Raw genomic sequence first — 19,504 nt, forward strand, 5'->3', positions numbered from 1 at the left:
GCATCAGGGTTATATTGAAATTGCATTTACATAGCGCTTACTATTCCTTATGAGATGTTAAAGTGCTTTACAGCGACTAGCACCAGGGAGCCCAAAACATTGGTCAGTTGGGTACTGGGGTTAGTCTTGCATGATAAAGAAATCCATTTCTGCATTTACTCGGGTTTATGTGCATTCTAGTCTTAGCTGGGGCACCAGTCCAAAAGGCAACACACTTAGGACTTCATGTAGAGTTATAACTCAATAACCATGTGGCAAATCTGTTTACTGTCCATGCAGGTCAGGCTTATTCCCCCTTCTTTTAAGAATATTTCCAAATTTGCTATTTGATTCCAACACAGGCACCTGCTACTGTGTAACTAGGGGTTTAGTTGTCTTCTGTAAAGAACCAACAGGTATGACTTGTGAGACGCGTGTGGGTGGTGTGTGCAATGAGTGCATGCATGAGAAGAATAAGATTACTCCCCTAGCACAGTTCATCATAGGAAGAGAAGAAGAAATCCGGGATAAAAGAAACAAAGATACATACAGTGACCTCTGACCTCTCTGATGGGGGAAGGGAAAGCTTGTGCTGCTGACTATCAATAGTACTGGAAGTGTGACTCAATCAAACTGCATCTGCTGGCTGGTTCTGTGTGGTAGTGCCATCAAGCACGAACACAGCAATTTTTATATCCTGAATCGACGGCCCCTCCATCCATTGTAAGCAGAGCAACATTTTTTTTTTTAACAACTTAATTTGATTTTTTTTCTTTGCCATTACAGGGACATCATAGCATGTATGTATGTTTGTCCAAGATTACATATGAATATCAATTATTTCGCACTTTGAGGTGAAATTTTGCTTGATGTTTAAATAATAAGCAAAATATCTCTTTAAAGCCAGTCTGCTACCTTTGCATCTTTCAATCATCATTTGGAGGATCTCTTCTTCTATTGAGCTTCCAGAGGAAGAAGTAATTTCACATACCATCAAACGAGGCGGAGCATCAGATAAAAGCTAGACCGCTTCCCGGCACATGTCTTTTTTCACATGGATTTTGAATGGTCTCCAAACTTTCTTGAATTAATGCGTTCTTTCATTTGATAGTTCACATGTGCTGGCTCACTGTACAGCGTCAATCTTAGCGCCATGATATCCTTTTAGGATGAATGTTAGCGCTTTAGAAGTACTTTTAACATTAACATTAACATAGTGCAGATAGTTTTTCCATAGCATACAGGTTCCAGATCTTTTCCTCCACAGATGCATCTGCTTTGGTGGATAGGAGGGTGTTTCTGGAGTTTCCAAACATACACGGTTGCTAATCTTGCGGCGAACAATAGATGAGCAATTCATTTCCGAGCTGGAGTTATGAATAGGTAAATACTATGTTCTCCTGGTCCCCTAAATCGCAGAGTTGTGGGATCAAGTGGAAGGGTAAAAAAGTCTAATGTGGGATAGGTTTTCCTTGCAATTTGACTGCACATGTTAACATGACCACCACTTAAGGGTCGGGGTTCATCTCTCCCTACAGTCAATCCAGCTTGTGTCCAAGGCCCCAAACATTGCACGCATCCTCGCAGGGGCTCGGTACGACCTTATTATTTGACATGCATTTTAACAGCTTATCTTAAGGGATGCGTCACTGTGTTCCTACCCAAGAATTTTTGGGCTTTGCAGTTACTATAGGCATAACAACAATAATTAAAACAGCGAAAGCAGAATTAACTATTGAATGCTTTAATATATAAGAACTTTGAAACACTTAAAACCAGACCAAATTTGACCAAAAATAAGGAATTTGGAGAAATTGTGAAAATGTAACAAGGATTCATAAACTTTTAGACAGAAAAAAAAAAATCAATAACTTCATGTTTGATATTAATTAAGGGGAAAGTTTGATACAAGTGGAATGTATGGAAACCCATATAGAAAAATGTTTGAACATCTGATCACATTAAGGTATCTAGAGGTCCGCTACAACGGGAATCAAGTCTCATGATTTTGAGTTTTGTTCTCTTGTAAGGAGGTTCAACCGCAGAGTCTGCTACAATCCGAAAGTCTCTTGGAACACCTCATTTAGGACCTATATTGGGTCGAGTCAAAGAGATCTCCTCATCACCTCTACTTTCATGTTTTACTCAACTGAAAGTTGGTTTACAGAGAGGTGAAGTCCCCCAGCCAGGGTCAATTGCCAGATATCTTCAAGCTCTTTTGAGAGGTGGGGGTTGTGGCACTCCTTCCTCATTGTTGGTTGAGTGAACTTGTGATAGGTATGTCATTATGCGAGTGAAGTAAAAACAAGGTCTAGTTTGCACTCAACTTGGGCCTCAGCCATATTGAAAGAAATGGTCTTCCTTTTGGGCATCATAGACAAACCTGAAGGTAGGCTGTAGCCAACCACCCTCACTGTCTATTCCCACTCCGGCTTTAGAAGTGTTTAGAAATGGAGCACTGTCACCATCCACCACTTAACTACTCATTAGACCGACAAAGCAGATATCCTCGTGGTATTTCTGGATTTTTTTCGGAGCATTCCCTCACCATAGAAGATACACAAGTACCTGCACACATTTTTTTTTTAAGAAAAAAAAGTGAGAAAGATTTGAAAAACATCAAAACGTATTTGAAGAGATTAAAATTGCAAAGAAAAAGCATCATTTTCACAGATTCCTGCTTCACAGTGTGGAGAAAATAATGGAGCCTAAAAAGGGAGGCAAGTATTCCAATGCATTGTGGGAATCCGAGGCAGCATGTATGCCTTAAAGTGATAAAGACCTCATTGCTAGCTCCCAGTTTGTGTCACTCTTTCACGTTTCTGTCTTTTAAAAATGGCCGTAAAGGGGAAGGGGGGGCGGGAGGGGGAAGGAATAAAAAAGAAGCAGAGTTGTATTTTTGATTTTCCTCTGAATTGGACATTGGGTAATATGAAACAATTCTAAGCCGGTTTTTCTTTTGTCGTTCACAAATATCTGTGAAAATACTCCTGAGATCCCACAAGTTTGTGGAGTTATACAGAAGAAAAAATACTCCTCTTTAAATTGAAATACTCTCCAATATAAGATACAGACTATGCCTATTGTTTTTAAGCCAAGTGGTTGACCTCAAGGTTTGTCTGTTTCATTCCTGTAGTCAAGAATTGGGACCTAATTTACACTTAAAATTATATTCAACTTAAATACCCAAGTGCTTCGGAATGTTACCTTCGTTTCTGCTACCAAATTAACAAGAGTTTTTCACTCTCACCCATCTTAGGAAGGGACATGTTGGGTCATTTAAGATCTGGTCCGAGAAGCATTCAGTTAAGAGACAGGATTACAATGGAGTCATTTTATGGCTCCTCAGCAGAATTTCAGGGAAAAGGGCGGGTGGGATCGTGAGGATTCAAATAACTGGGTGGGACGATGCACGTGTCCACCATACTTCTCAGTCCCAATAACCATGGCGGATAAAATCAATAGGGTGATGTATTCCAACAACCAGCTTACCCGGCTCTCCCCTAGAGCCACTCTTCATCTTACCTGAATCGGCCACTTCTCCCACCGGCACTTTCTTCTTCCAGGCCATGTGTCCCAGCACAGAGAATATGGCGAAGCCAGCGAAGAAGCTCGTACAACAGTTGCCGATGGCAATAACCAGGGTGTCTCTGCAGGGACACCAAAAAGTGTAAATCACGGTTGCCCGGCACTCACATGCATTCATATTCAAAGTCAAATGTATGAATGCATAGTTAATAAAAATAATTTCATAAGTGTTATTTTAAAATTGATCTTAAAAAAATGCACAATGAGTAAAAGTCAAGTTAAAATGTTATACCCTTCTTCAACATTATCAAGAAACGTGTATTAATATATATTGCATTCATATTTAATATTTTTGGGAAAAATATTCTCAGCCGGACTGAAACCCCGTATGATTTGTACGTTGAGACTTGTATTTCCCCCATCACAGCATGTGATAACAGCTTGCCAGCATGTTCACACACCCAGGTTGTTAAACTGTTGTCGCAAAAAGTGTCGTCACTCATTCAGAGGCGATGGGCATAGGCAAACAATGTGCATAAAGCTTCTTGGGCTTGCCAGCACTATCTGTAAACTTTGTAATTTCCCTTAGCCAACCATTTAGGACAAAGGTCCAGAGTCAAAACTCCTCTGAGATGTTGGGACATAAATGTCCTTTTCGTGTGGATGGAGTAACAAGTGCCCAAGTGCGTCTGTTGCATTAGAGCTTTGTGCGAATGATTGAGCCAAGCATGAGAGGCTTTGCAAAGGCGGACTTTTCATCCAGAAGCAACAGCGCCCACATGTTGCTATTAACAAACCTCTTGAAGACTTGAGATTGGCTGCTCCCACACACCGGTTATGTGCAGGTCGCTTACTGTTCTGCAGATGCTCACTGAAGATGCACTTCCCTGTATAGGTAGACGGTTCTAGCGAGAGCCTGTGGTCCAGCGAGCTCTCCTGGGTAGCTCTTGGCTTTACCATACCCACATTGCCTTGCATACATTTGCTTCTCAAGCCCGCGTTCCAGCCCGATTTGGGCTCAGGATGCACTCATGGAAGGCAGAAGAGCTGTCTTTATCTGTTGAGGGCTTCTAACCACTCTGATTGGCGACCACAGAGAGCTTCACGACCATGTGTGATCGTGGGGAGAAGCAGCTGATGACTTTCAATAATGGATAGAGGGTTTAACCTCCCAGACTCTTTTCAAGTGCTACAAAGGCTGCTATTAAGGACCCACTTTAGATTTTATGTGGGCCTTATGACTAAGTATTTTATGTCACTAAGGATTCCTAAATATTTATAAATTTGTCCCTGAATTATTTTATGGTTATTCACATAAATGAGCTCTGATCTATCGGGACTTTTGCTGAACACAAGCGCCTTAGTTTAGCTAAAGTTGATTTCAAGCTTATCTGTGTCGGTATAGTCTCTTGGTTTCAGCAATATGTTATTCACATTTTTACTGCTTTACATCAGACAGTACATTGAAAATCATCCATGCGCAGTGCAGCATTTGGCACCCATTTAAGTCAGGAGAGAGTGCATTCGAGAGTCATTTAAATGCACATGAGATGTACTTGTAATTCTGATGGATCGGTCTAGCTCTCTGTATGCAACTGTGAAGTGCTTTGGAGTGACTAGTATTTTTCAAGTCTTTTCTGTGCTTTGCTATGACTCAATTCAGTAATCTGGTTTTCAGGGCTGGCTATGTTTTTGGTTAGCTCATTTAATGTTATTACATTTTATAAATTAACAATTGCTAACAGCAATGCAACAATATCAGACAGAAAAGAGAAGTGAAGTTACCGGCTATTGCAGTGATTGTCAGTCCATGATGTCCTGAATGATTGATAGCGCTCACTACCCGATGGGGTCTCTTGGTGCTGGTCTTAGAAACCCTGCCTAATCAAAAAGATTACTCTTGAGATTTTGTGGGGGAAAGCCGGAGCCATTGTGACTTCCAAACCAGGGATCTTGTACCAAGAAAGTACGTCCACTATGAGAGATGAGGCGAAACGTATCTGCAAATAAGAAAGCTTGAGCTCTACTCTGTATATTACGACATGGAAAGTGTGGCTGTTCTCTTGAGCGAAGATATAGTGGAGTAAGAAGTTACATCATTGCAAGGAAAGATATGCCATTTTGAAATAAATGTGGCTTACACCAGGAGGGAGTGTAGTGGCCTCCAGACAGATGATGTAGGGTCTTTTTCCAGAGGCCAGGATTGGCTTTAGCAGCAGAGTTTGACCCTCCAACGAGGTCTCAAGCGAGCCCAGGTTAAATCACATTGCGGTCATCAAGTCAGGAATCAATGAAAGCTCCTACTACCAATGTTCGATGGTGCTGATGGAGCAGAAGATAAAGAGCCTTTAAGGTCCAGGGTTGACAATAAGAGCTGTCCAATCACAGCCCTTCCTGTGGCAAAAGTACAGTGACTGCACAGAAGTATTAGTTCTGGTGTTATTGGTCTGGATCCTCGCTAATTTAAGCCTCGATATCGCCATAACAAATATTTGTAAGTTCTTCATGTCACATCTAAGATTTCATCTTCACCCATCGTAGCAAAGTGCTTTCAAACGGCATATATTAAAGCCAAATCTCCCCTCTTAGAACCTCCATCTTTCCTTGACATGCTGAAACTGTCCAGGTAAACGTCACCACTTTCGCTGCTGCTCCTGCTCAAATGTTAATTCTTTTTTAACAATAACCATTAGGCAGTGTCATTTAAATACCGGACGTTTCAAGCATTGCTTTATAAATTGGTTTTAGCATTTTTTTATATATTGGACGAGTCTTACGTTCCTGCACTTTATGCCAATGTACTGCTCTCAAACGCATTATTTCAGCATAATCTGCTTTATTTTGGAATTGTTAATGCAATATATGGCTGAAGCAGTAAGATTAAGAAATCCAGTCTTTCCAGCTCCCAACCTACCTGATGACATTATTATTAAACTTGTTGTAGGAGGCCATGGAGAGCAGACCGCCGAAGCCAATCCCTAGGGAGTAGAAGATCTGGGAGGCGGCGTCATTCCACACCTGGGAAAGAAATAAAAAGGCAGAGATCTGAGTCTGGGCCAGAAGTTACAAGATTACTTTCTTACCTCTACCGGCTCCACAGCTGCGGGGAATGCAAGGCTTGGGCTACAGAGCAGGTCTTTACATTGTGCTAATTTTATATACATTACAATTTACAGCTGAAAATGAAACTCCTCAGGATTGGGAATCCTAGAATTTGGAGCAGACAGCTTTGGTACACAGCTTACCATCAGGATAATGAGACACTGGGAAACCCTGAACATCTGGTGTACAGACGAGGCATGGAAGTGTTGACAGTACAGATCTTCTGTAAAAGCACGTATAAAAGGAAACATGGCAGGAAATCTCTTTTCTATCCATCCTACTGAGTTGAGCCCTTGTGATACAACCTTAGGAAATCCACAACCTTGAGTATGACGACGGTTTATCGCTAAAGCCACAGGGTTGTGCACTCTCTCTAATGCTTGCTTTCTTTACCGCTTTGTTCTGAGAACAACCATGCCCTCCTTGATGATGGGCGGTCATGTCTTGGCTGTTACTATCATCACGGGCTCATATCTGGTCTATGGTAACTCTCTCGGTCTTCCATGGATCAAAACTTCATGTAATACGGAGCTGGGCAGTAGGATCATGGGAGCGACCCCTTCAAGGCTGCATATGCAGAAGTGTACTCAGTTCAAGAAGTGATGCCTCATCCACTGGACGCTACGGTAAGGTGCACCAGTTTAGGACTAAATAGAATGCTCGGTTCGTGTTTTCCAGCTGCGGTCCGGTTTATTAGTCTTTTAGTGGTTGGTTTTTATAAGAATAACGTTTAGGTACCAGCTCCCTTGCAAGTTGGATGCAACTCTCTAGAACAATCCTTCATTGACACAGTGTGCATTTATGTACATACATAGCATAAACCTGGCTGGAAAGTAAAAGAAATGCTGTGCAATGGAGGGAGTAGTAAGGAGGACCAGGGAGGAGGGTGACAAAGGACATTACTAACTTGGATCCATGATCCGAGTGTTACTCAGCGATGAGGGTTGCTTGAAGAGGAGAGCCCTCAGCAGTTGGTGCGAGGGGGCTTTCTGGGACTAGATGGAAGTTCTAGATCCCAGGAGCATAGCAAGGGAATATGTGATGTCTTGTTGTTATCCTTGCTGCATTTATTTGTCTTATTTGCTGCTGCAAGCATTACACGGCCAGCAAGAGATTTTGGAAGTCAGGAATGGTGGAGTCTGAGATTACTATTTCTTGGGTTATGTTACAGATTTTGAAGAAAATGTAGGCTGTAGAGGGAGACAAGGGAGATCTTTGAGACTTACTGAGAATCTGTCAAACTTCCTAAGACCATTCTTAAATTAGACTGCAACGTCAACTATGTTCTTCATGGGGGTACAATGTGATCCTAGGATACCAGAGAGCAGGACACTGAATTCAATGAAGTTAGAATAGGCCAGAGACTGTACCGCTGTTCTGAAGTCAGCTTCTGCACAGAGATTTTAGTTTGCCAGCATGATGAGTTGCCATATGTTTTGGGGGTGATGAGCATTGTAAAGCGGAGGGTGGTATGACTGTAGAATCCTTGGAGCTTAGCACAGCTGACCAGTTGTGGGAGTACCTGTTTTGTACACAGTTGTGTTGTCTGCCGCTGGCAATCAGTACAGACTATACCCTTTAGGGAGTTCAGCTTCATGCATGAATTGGATATCCAAGCCTGCTTGAGAGCGAGGCGATATTTGAGCTGGGTGGAGTCATTTTCAGGTGTGATTTTTAGTTGGGGCTGGCTGTCTCCTGCTAGACCCTGCTGTTCTGGTTAGCCAGAAGGGTTCCCAGGTGTTCCATTTAGAGGCAGAAGTTGACTGGAGCTAAGATGGACTCTGTGATTGAGCAGGTCACAGGGAGAGATCAGATCTGGGAGTGTTTGTCTGGTTGATCCGGCATGAATGAAAGGAAACAAAGGATTATTCCAGCAAATCCTGTTCTTGAGTAGATGGTGATGAGGGGGTTTAATGACTGATGTGTGTCAAAGGACGTAGAGAGGAGATACTGACCACTGTTGGTGATTTGGAGCACATCATAGTTTAGTTGCATGTTGGCTGCCTGTGCAACATGGGGGCCAAACTCTGGACTACTCGTCTTGGAAGAGGGTGCTGTGCTTGATCTATCAGTTAAGTCCAGGCTGCTTATTCAATGCTCTTACTTGGGAACGGCAGGTGGGTGATCAGGCATGATTGTTCCAGTCTTGTGTGAATTGGGTAGATGCCAATGCTGAGGGGCATGATGATGTTGAGTTGTGGTTGGATAGTGACGCAGGCGATGGCTCTCTCTTGATACTGGGCCTAGGTTGCCCTTATCTGATTTGGGCTTCAGTGAGTTTAAGATGCTTGACAGGTCCTCAGTGGAGAGAGGGTCTAAGGGGGCCAGTTTGGTCTGGCGAAAGGTGGACCCATTCAGATGATGGCCAAGACCCCTGTGCTGTCAATGTGCTGCTAGAGTGAGGGGATTGACGGATTAAGAAGACATGGTTGCTGCTGTGAGGAGACGACTGCGCAAAGAACATTCTGGAATGCTGAGGAGATACAGTAGATTTCTATGTTGCTATTTCTGCCAGAATGATCAATTCTACTTACCATGAGTCTAATGAGATCGCGGCTTTCCATAAAGATGCCTCTGTTGCCTTGGTCAATTAGTCAACTCCTGTATGACGTGCATTTAGGGAAATGGCACACTTCCAACTAGTTCGGGACCCAACACAGTGCATCCATTTATGAATGTGCCCATGCCATTCTCAAATGTAACAAGTGTGAAAGGGTAACCGGTATACGGAAGTTGTAAAAAGTAGGCAGCAGAGAAAAACATGAGAAACATACTCTAGTGGTGTGGTTTGGGGGCAGACCCTGTATACCAATAGACCCAATTTAGCCAGGAGACTTCAGATTTTGAAGCCTTTTAGCGGTCTCTCGCCTAGAACTAACTCCACTTCAATAAACATTACTTTTTCAAAATCTCCCACTTTCCAGTTTTAATGTGTATATATGTATGGGCAGACACATATAGTCAGTGAGTTCCATTAATCAGAAGTATGACCTACCTGAGCGCTCTGTAGCCTCTTCCAATCTGCCGTGAGGTAGAATCGCACCCCTTCGATGGAGCCCTCCAGAGTGGCGCCTCGAATGATCAGCACGAGAATGACAAAGTAAGGGAAGGTTGCTGTGAAATACACAATCTATGGGACAATTGGAAAAAGACCGGAAATTCAATATTAGGCGAGGAGCACCTGAGCATCGACTGTAAGGGCGGGAAGGAAGAAGACAATGCAATGTGTGTCTTGTGTGACGTTAAAACCTGCAATAGACAGTGACGTAAGAAGTGGGGTGAGCCCCCCCCCCCCCGGGTGTCATCACTGGGGGGGGGGGGGGGGGGTGACAAAAAAAATATATACTGAACCCAATATAATAAAACACATTCACTAGTCATGCAAATATTTTACATCATTCGACACTTGGAAAAAAAACCTATAAAATAACCAATATATTTTCTTTCCAGAGACAGGGAAAACATTTTAAGTTAACCTCAGATGTGTGGGTGTCTGGCATGTTTTTTTGGTCTTCATTCAGTCATCTAAATCCCCTGGACAACTAAATCTATATCCTTTCATGAATTCAGTGTTCCTCCCTGCTATGCTCTACATTCCTTTATTCGTGTCTGCTCCACTCCACGTACAGTCCTTAATAATTATTTAATAATAAAGAATGCACTGCTAGCAAGCCTTAAATGATATAGGTGTATGTCCCTCCATATGTGTCCCTCTGACCCCATTCCCCGATTCACTTTTCTTTCCTTTGCACAGTCTCATTGTTTTAATGCGGCTCGAACCGGTGAAAGTCTCACATTTTCATATTACTGTCTTTTCTCTAGAATTGTAGCCTTGATGCAATGCAACAGTGTAACAATAAGTAAACACAGCAGGGGCGGCTCTAGGTTCATGGCTGCCCTGGGCAGGGAGCGTAGGTAGGGGGCCCCGGAAGAGGGGGTCCGGGTGGAACCGAGCCGGAGGCCGCCAAATCCCTGCCACTGGGGCCGCCACGCAAATATGTATCCATCCTCAGAGGATTATTATATTAAGGATATATATTGGCGTGGCGGCCCCTGAGGTTTGGCGGCCCTGTGCAGGTGCACAGCTTGCACATGCCTAAGGTCGGCCCGGTTCCACCAAATAGCAGTCATGTTGCTTCTTGACGCCAATATACATCTCATCGTAGAAGTGTACACAATTGTATTCCATGATGGCTGCCTTCTGCTACAGGTTATGCCAAGGCTTACACTGCAATTCCACAAGCGCTAGCAAATCCAAGGCCGAAATCTATGTGTGATTAGCAGCTGGTCAGCAGTGGGATCTAGAGAGGAGGGGCCTAGAGAAAAGTCAGCAAGCAGCAAGAGTGCCTAGTGGACGTGGGGAGGGAATAGAGGGGGCAGAAAGCAAAACAGAAGCGTTGTGCGTGGGGGGTGAAGATGACTGGCGAAGTGAGTGCGGGACAAAGAGAACATAGAAAGACACTGTCCCATAAGGAGAAAGAGGAAAGTAAAGAACATGCATCTTATTGAGTGCTACAGTGCAAATGCCACAGATCCATGCAAAAAAAGAAAATAATTCACCATGTCAGCAGATACTCCACACATGCTGTGTACAGATTGAAAAATCAGGATGCAGGGTACCGATAGAGGATTTAATAGAGTAGATACCGGTAGGCAACATTCCCTATCGGGCGACAGGTAAAAAGGCCTAACCTGCCAAATGAACTCTCCAATAGGCCTCCACTACCTGGTCAGCTGACAGAAGTCATGCTTAGTAAAGGGGTCTGCACATGGCACGCCCCTCTAGTCGACAGAAATAACACCCGGGTCACTTCCATATCACAGTGAGCCTGTTGCGTGTGCGGAGGCCAAACCTCAGGTAGGGTCTGGGCCTCTCCAAGCCATGCAGGCCACCGACTATCCCAACACTGCCCTCCCTCCCACACACACACACACACACACACACGAGGCCAGCACACTGCCCACAGATATCCCACACTTCATCATGCATGGACTGACTGAAGCTTGGCATGCTTCCAGTGTGTTATGCTATGGATACTGGCTTATGAGAAAGAATTATTGGAAAAGCGCCATTGTGCCAGTCAGCAACAGAAGAAAATCAGCCACAAAGTGATACAACAATCATTTACTACATCAAATGTGAAAAGATTCTGGTAAGCCTTGAATTTGTAATTCAAGGAAACAAGAATGGGGAAAATTAAAATAGGTTAAGTACCTGTAGTCTTGGTTCTGCATCATAGGTATCTTCATTAAAGTCATAAACGGTTGAATAATTCCCACTTCGTGTGTGGACCCCAAAACACCATTAAATAGGTCATTTTCATGAAAATAGCATCAAAACATGTCTTTGCCAATGAATCTTCAGAATAAATCTGTTGAATGAAAGCCTACAAATCGTCTCAACTGTTTAATGGTGTTCGGGGGTCCACGGACGCAGCGGGGAATTGGTCAAGCACTTACAACTTCAGTAAAGAGTTCTATGATGCAGAAAAGCAAAAACTATTTTAGAGGCAACCTTACACATCAAAACAGAAGCTGGCGAATTTTAGACCATTTCCTGCTGACTAGTTCCACAATCTCACACTCCATTGACCAATTCAGTGAGAAAATGAAAAAAGACAATTTTCTCTTCATTTTCTATTAAGATTGCTTTTTCTATTAAGGTGGCATTTTAGTATGTGGGTAATGTGTTTTTGTTCAAATGAACATGAGCAATTTTTGGTTTTGACAGGGTTTATGGATTTAAAGTGAAAATAAAAAAAGTTGACTTGAACCAGACTAATTCATACAGGAAAGCCTGGTGTATTCACATATTTTGTTGTAGGAAACAAATCTGGACATGTTTGTCCCCCCAGACATCAGAATGATTTTAGGAACTTATTAGCATTACGGTGATATAAAATTACCAACGCCGTAACCATTGCGTCATCTATATCATGGGTACCTAAAATTGGTCCAAGGAGACCAGTGGTAGGTAACATTCATGGATAACCAAGGGCCATGTTATGGATTCCCCTTTAGATTCATTGTATGCAGAGCCATCTCATGTGGATATCTTGAAACATTGGCATACCGGAGACCCCTGGTGACATGCACCTGGAGGTAGAATTTGTATGCACCAATGGGGATATCCGTGAACTCTCACAGCCATTATGTAAGATGGAGTGAAAGCATTATTATACAGGATTGTCATGGCAAATGAGCATTATTAGTCATAAAATAGGTCCCTGAGTGGGAAGAGGCATGGAAGTGCTTTGCAGAAGAATTGCATGCTTCACGGCAGGGCCCAGAGAGACTCTGTTGTGTTAGCTGTAAGTGTTGCTGTTAGGCGTATGTTATGCATCATCGTACGTTTTGCCATACCCAGGGCTTTAAGTGGGCCGGGTCTTGCTGGTGCTCAGCATCGGCAGTTCTAAAAGCAGGTGCTGAAACGGGTTTCTATTGGGCTCTCCATTTTTGCCCTCACCCTCAGGTGAAAAAAAACCCTGAACTCTGCAGCAGTGCCACCCTTCACTGCCTTTGATGTAACTTCAAAGAGACTCGTCTAGCTTGTTGTAGGTAATCTTATTATATTATATATCTGGATTCAATCACAGAAGCAGCAAAATGTCTGTCAGGCGGCACACTATGCTAAGCACCGATTTTTAGGTTTCGCCCTGGGCGTTGCAACTGCGTAGCAGTTGCTCAGCCCACAGCGAAACCTCATGATCCTACATATCGACTTTGGTTCAGCCTCTGTCTCCCATTGGCTAGCTCCATAAATGGAGGCTAGCCATTGGGAGACAGAGGCTGTCAATCACGCTTTCTCGAGAAAACGCGTTTCGGGGGCGTTTCTTGGGCTTTTTTTAAGCCCCGCCCCTTTGTCCCGGGCCGCGCTGTCATTGGCTGCCGGCCCGGGACACCCCCGTGATGTCATTCCCCGGGCCGCGCTGTGATTGGCTGGCCGGCCCGGGACCTGACTTGTTTTTTATTTCTACAGAAAAGCAGGAAAAGGAAGTGGATATGTACGCAACCCTTTCCGACGAGAAGGCTTTTGTGTTTTCAGTGGCACTGGCAGAAATAAACAGAAAAATAATCAACCAGAGACTGATCCTGTGATGATCGACAGGAAGGCCCGGGTTACCTCTGCTGCTGGCTCCGCTGGGACCATGCTGCAGCCCCATCACGGGGAAGCGCTTTTACATCGTCTCTGCCCCCGAGGCATTTCACCCTCACTCGAAGACAATTACGTTTTTTTAACTTGCCGGAATGAATGACTTTACAATGACAGCACTTACAGTTAAAAAAAAAAATCATGGAAAGCCAGCTTTTTGCTGGAATAGGAATGTGAGGCGGTGTGGAAGAAAATTCCCCGAGCATTTCACACCGGCTGGCTGCTAGAGTGACATTTGAAAGGCTTTCGCAGAAAGGAAAAGAAGCTTTTTTCCCAGATAAATTATATATGAGATTTTTTTATATGTATGTTGTAACGAAGCTCACGTGTACAGTTTTCCCGCCTTCTTAGTTGTCATGCACTGTAGCATTGATAATGTATCGCTAACCGAGCTTGTTATTAATAAAACTCGCAGATGGGGTTTTGTTGATTTTGCCCGGCCCTCCCTTTGCAGCAGTTTATGGCTCCTGAATGGCGCCTTTGTGCGGAACGGAGCTGCTTCCTTATCGGGCCTCGTGGGTCCTCCGCGCGGTCCTTTCATGAGGCACATGTCTGAGGCGACAGCTGGCGGGCGGCGCGGGAAACCAGCCCAGATGCCGGATAAGCCGACGGCTGCACTTTGTGTCGGGCCGATAAGAGCGCCCGGCGGATGAATACTGCAGTTTACATCCTGTATCTCGGATACACTCGTTGGTGCGACAGTATGTTAAGTTTCATGAGTGGAAAATATTTCTCCCAGTACATTTGGGCTTCTTTATTCACCATGATGTAATTGTACGTTTTCATTATTATTATTTTTTTTACTTTTTATGTGGACAGAGTATAGGGTGTATTCAGCTATTACTACAAACTCGCACCACAGTCCCATTAGGGTGCCTTCAACCCAAGGTCTTGAGTGCTCATCTTCCGCAGGTGTATTACAAAACAAGCATTGGCAAAAGCTATAAGGCAGACCATTTGACTTCGCCTGTGTTTTCTTACAAGCATTGGCAAAGGCTAAAAGGTGGACCATTTGACTTCGCCTGTGCTTTTTTTTTGGCCATAATGTACAGCACGGACACTAGTGTGTGCATATCTTCAAGAAAGGATGAGTTGATGCAGCCGCGGGGTCATTTTGTAGGTGCACTGATTCATTCAACATGCATGCACATGCCTACAAAAAGACACTAGATTCTTTTTTTTTTCTTTTTCTGGATGGATCGGTAAATATATATATTTTTTAAAAGGGTCTTCAAGTGCTCATTTAAAACGTGAAAACACGCTTTTAAAATAAAAACATTTAAACTGATGAACGAGTTGAGGAGTCCAGTGAGGAGAAGCCATAAGGTGGGTGGGGGCAAGAGAACATAGGTGAAAGCAGTTTGGAGTGCTAGGGGAGAAGCACATGGGCGAGAGAGAAGAACGTGAAGGGTGAGAAAAGCATACGAGGGAGACGGCTAATAAACCCATACTCATGGAGTGCTTAAATACATTAAAAAAAAGTCGTTCCTTAAAAGCATGCACAGAAGCCAGCCATTCAAAGAGTTGGTAAAGAGGCTCACTCCATGGGAGGGACAAACACAAGATGGACATGTTGAAATAAGGAAAGCAATCTTATAGAAGGCATGCAAATGAGTGACTGTAAAGCCAGCCAGTGGAAAGCAATGATTAGGCTGGAAGCCCACCATGTTTTTGCAACCAGAGCTTTTGTGCTCTTTGGTAGGCTCAACCTAATCAGGTTTCCCTGTTAACCATGTTCATTCCTTATCTGCTGTGTCATTAAAATAGTGTTTTATTCCATTATTTAAAAAAAAAAGTTGATGCACATTTTAGCTCTTAGCAGACCTGCAAGGTTCAACCGAATGAAACTGGATTTGATAGGCGGGCATTTCTGGGTATCTGATTGCAGGTCCCCTTGCTTCATTGGCCTCTAAAACAGTGAACAGGCAGTCTTTTTTTATAAAAAAAAAAATAAAAAAAAATATATATATATATATATATATATATATATATATATATATATATATATATATATATATATATATATATATTTTTTTTTTTTTTTTTTTTTTGTTATATAGCTTTGCATATGGTTGAAAGTTGCCCAAAGGTGCATGCAAGTGCAATAGTATAAATAAGTGAAAGGTGGATGAATCTGCTAAGTGGCTGTATTTGTTAAATATTTCTTCTTTTACCCTGGGCCTGGCTAAGGTGATGCTACACTGAGGAAAAACTCGATTGAAAGGTTTTAATTGTTTTGTATTTTTTATTTAGTTGGTGCAACGTCTGCCTTTCAGATGGCTTTGCATAGCTCATGGCCACATGGTAGGGTGTTCATTAAGGGTCCCAACGTGGTCTACATGCATTTTCCCTCTGTCTGTAGTTGGTTGTGCAGAGCAGGTCCTTCTTCTGAATGGATGGTTTTTAGTTTTGGTTTGTAATGGTGGAATCTATTTTCATCATGTTGGAGTATACTGTAAAAAGTTGCCCTATCTGAAAGTCCTTGTCCAGGTAAGACCAGACAGCTCAAAACCTCAATAGGAGCCAAGAGGGAAAAACAGACAGGGTCACCCTCCACTCAAAAGTTATAGAACAATCAAAAAGACCCTATCCAGGGGCGTCAACAGAAGTCAGTAGGGAGAAAGAACAGTCATTTCGTGTGTGTGTGTGTCTGCTCCAGTGTGTGTGTGTGTGTGTGTGTGTGACTGCTCCAGTGTGTGTGTGTGTGTGTGTGTGTGTGTGTGTCTTCTCCAGTGTGTGTGACTGCTCCAGTGTGTGTGTGTGTGTGACTGCTCCAGTGTTTGTGTGTGTGTGTGACTGCTCCAGTGTGTGTGTGTGTGTGTGGGGGGGGCTCTGGGTGTGGCTGGCTCTGGGTGTGTGTGTGTGTGTGTGGTAGTAATTGCTGTCTGCTGAGCTCGTCCGTAGGAGACAATAGTTCTCACATTTGCGAGAGATTAAACTATTGGCAATGTAAATGACAATGCCATTTATTTATCTGTTTTCAAAACCAACACATAAAAACAAATTTTGTCATTTACAATGCCAATAGCTCTAACTTCTCCAAAGGCGAAACCGTTGCATTGTAAATGCTTGTTAGCTTATGCGTTTTAAACCACACCCTTAACTGAATCGGTCACGCCCCTTTGAGAGATCCCCCCCCCCCCCCCGCCCAGTTTTTTCAGCTTACTTAAAGCCCTGGCTGTACCGATTAGGCGCATGCAGTTTCTAGTGTAGAGGAAAGTTAGTTGTTATTAAGGCAGATGCTTTAGTTATGTATTGATTTGCATTCCTGTTTGTTTCTGCGTTTGAGAGATTGTGCATTATTCTGTTGTTTGGTTGTCCCCATACACTGTTATTGGATGGCAGTGGTGTCCTTCCACATAGGATCACTGCCCAAGGGCTAGGGCGGATGTGCTGGCCACATGAGGCAGGTAGCTGTCCTGATATCTTGACTCACCTTCCCAGAGCTGTGGATTCCCTTCAGTATGCAGAGGAAGATGATGAACCAGGCCATCAGCAGACATATCGCCAGCTGCCACCGGACTGGTCCTGGGTCGCTGAGACCGGTACTGTGAATCACGCCCAGCACATTGTCGCTGCCAAGACGGAGGCATGGTTAGTGAAGACTTACACAGGCATGGCATTCAATAAACACAAAGCATGGCTCTGGCCCTAAACACACTGAGTGTATAGCACCCCCTACCTCAGGTCAAGGAAGTACAGGTGCTGGGAAAGACCCATGAGCTTGGAGACCAGACACTTAGATAAAATCCCAAAAGACAAACTAGGCCTCCTCAGAGTACAAGAAGGTGTAGATTTGATAATTCTCAGTTCCGACAAGACAGCTGCTAACCCAAGGGTGCCCAGCGTAGGTCCCCAAGTCATAGAGTAAAGCCACCCACGAAATGCATTTACATACAAAGGGTGTATAGAGGAATTATATACATAGCCAGGGGCGTGCCAAAGGGAGGCCCAGGGGGCGTGACCAAGGGAGGCCCAGGGGGCGTCGAGACCAAGGGAGGCCCAGGGGGCGTCGAGACCAAGGGAGGCCCAGGGGGCGTCGAGACCAAGGGAGGCCCAGGGGGCGTCGAGACCAAGGGAGGCCCAGGGGGCGTCGAGACCAAGGGAGGCCCAGGGGGCGTCGAGACCAAGGGAGGCCCAGGGGGCGTCGAGACCAAGGGAGGCCCAGGGGGCGTCGTGACCAAGGGAGGCCCAGGGGGCGTGTAGACCAAGGGAGGCCCAGGGGGAGTCGTGACCAAGGGAGGCCCAGGGGGCGTCGTGACCAAGGGAGGCCCAGGGGGCGTCGGGGGCGTCGTGCCCAAGGGAGGCCCAGGGGGCGTCGTGCCCAAGGGAGGCCCAGGGGGCGTCGTGCCCAAGGGAGGCCCAGGGGGCGTCGTGTCCAAGGGAGGCCCAGGGGGGCATCGTGACCAAGGGAGGCCCAGGGGGGCGTCGTGACCAAGGGAGGCCCAGGGGGCGTCGTGCCCAAGGGAGGCCCAGGGGGCGTCGTGACCAAGGAAGGTCCAGGGGGCGTCGTGGCATCGTGCCCAAGGAAGGTCCAGGGGCGTCGTGCCCAAGGGAGGTCCAGGGGCGTCGTGCCCAAGGGAGGTCCAGAGGCGTCGTGCACAAGGGATGTCCAGAGGCGTCGTGCACAAGGGAGGTGCAGGGGGGGCGTGCCCAAGGAGGTCCAGGGGGGGCGTGCCCAAGGAGGTCCAGGGGGGGCGTGCCCAAGGAGGTCCAGGGGGGGCGTGCCCAAGGAGGTCCAGGGGGGGCGTGCCCAAGGAGGTCCAGGGGGGGCGTGCTCAAGGAGGTCCAGGGGGGGCGTGCTCAAGGAGGTCCAGAGGGGGCGTGCTCAAGGAGGTCCGGGGGGGGCGTGCTCAAGGAGGTCCGGGGGGGCGTGCTCAAGGAGGTCCAGGGGGGGCGTGCCCAAGGGAGGTCCAGGGGGGGCGTGCCCAAGGGAGGTCCAGGGGGGGCATGCCCAAGGGAGGTCCAGGGGTGGCCTGCCATGGGAGGTCCAGGGGGTGTGCCCAAGGGAGGTCCAGGGGCGTGCCCAAGTTAGGTCCAGGGGCGTGCCCAAGGGAGGTCCAGGGGCGTGCCCAAGGGAGGTCCAGGGGCGTGCCCAAGGGAGGTCCAGGGGCGTGCCCAAGGGAGGTCCAGGGGCGTGCCCAAGGGAGGTCCAGGGGCGTGCCCAAGGGAGGTCCAGGGGCGTGCCCAAGGGAGGTCCAGGGGCGTGCCCAAGGGAGGTCCAGGTACAAAAGGAGGTGGTGATGGACGGAGTATCTGAACCAATCGAACACTCATACCCAGTCAACAGATCTGGGTTTAATCCATCACCGTTGTTTAGCCCACTCCGCCACCCCAGTTCAGACATGGCCATATGCAAATCAGTCTGACCCTGTGCCTCATGGGTACTGTCCAGCCCGAACTGCCAAGCCATGCCTTCCCTGGACCGGAAACAAGCTTCCTAGGACCGGTTTCTGGCATTTCAGCCGTCTTCAGCCAGGCTTGCCTGAATCCGGTGGCAAAGTGAGCAAGTGACTAGCGTCTGAGCATACCCTGCCAACTTATGGCGAACAAAGCGGTACAAAAGGAGGTGGTGATGGACGGAGTATCTGAACCAATCAAACACTCACACCCAGTCAACAGATCTGGGTTTAATCCATCACCGTTCTTTAGCCCACTCCGCCACCCCAGTTCAGACATGGCCATATGCAAATCAGTCTGACCCTGTGCCAGAAACTGATCCTAGGAAGCTTGACTGGGTGT

The 19,504-nt window shown here is 45.7% G+C and overlaps 1 protein-coding gene across 1 annotated transcript in view; it reads right to left on the minus strand.

The window, feature by feature from the left end:
- Window positions 1–19,504, minus strand: part of LOC144773566 (sodium-dependent proline transporter-like) — a 313,228-nt gene that overhangs the window by 30,453 nt on the left and 263,271 nt on the right. Inside the window, exons 6-9 of the mRNA XM_078658672.1 lie at window positions 17,199–17,337; window positions 9,605–9,739; window positions 6,422–6,525; window positions 3,505–3,629 (exon numbers count right to left, since the gene is read on the minus strand). Coding sequence (XP_078514798.1) covers window positions 3,505–3,629; window positions 6,422–6,525; window positions 9,605–9,739; window positions 17,199–17,337 — 503 coding nt within the window. The remainder of the gene's footprint in view (window positions 1–3,504; window positions 3,630–6,421; window positions 6,526–9,604; window positions 9,740–17,198; window positions 17,338–19,504) is intronic.

Source organism: Lissotriton helveticus, chromosome 8 (assembly GCF_964261635.1).
Source record: "Lissotriton helveticus chromosome 8, aLisHel1.1, whole genome shotgun sequence".
Classification (NCBI taxonomy): Eukaryota; Metazoa; Chordata; class Amphibia; order Caudata; family Salamandridae; genus Lissotriton; species Lissotriton helveticus.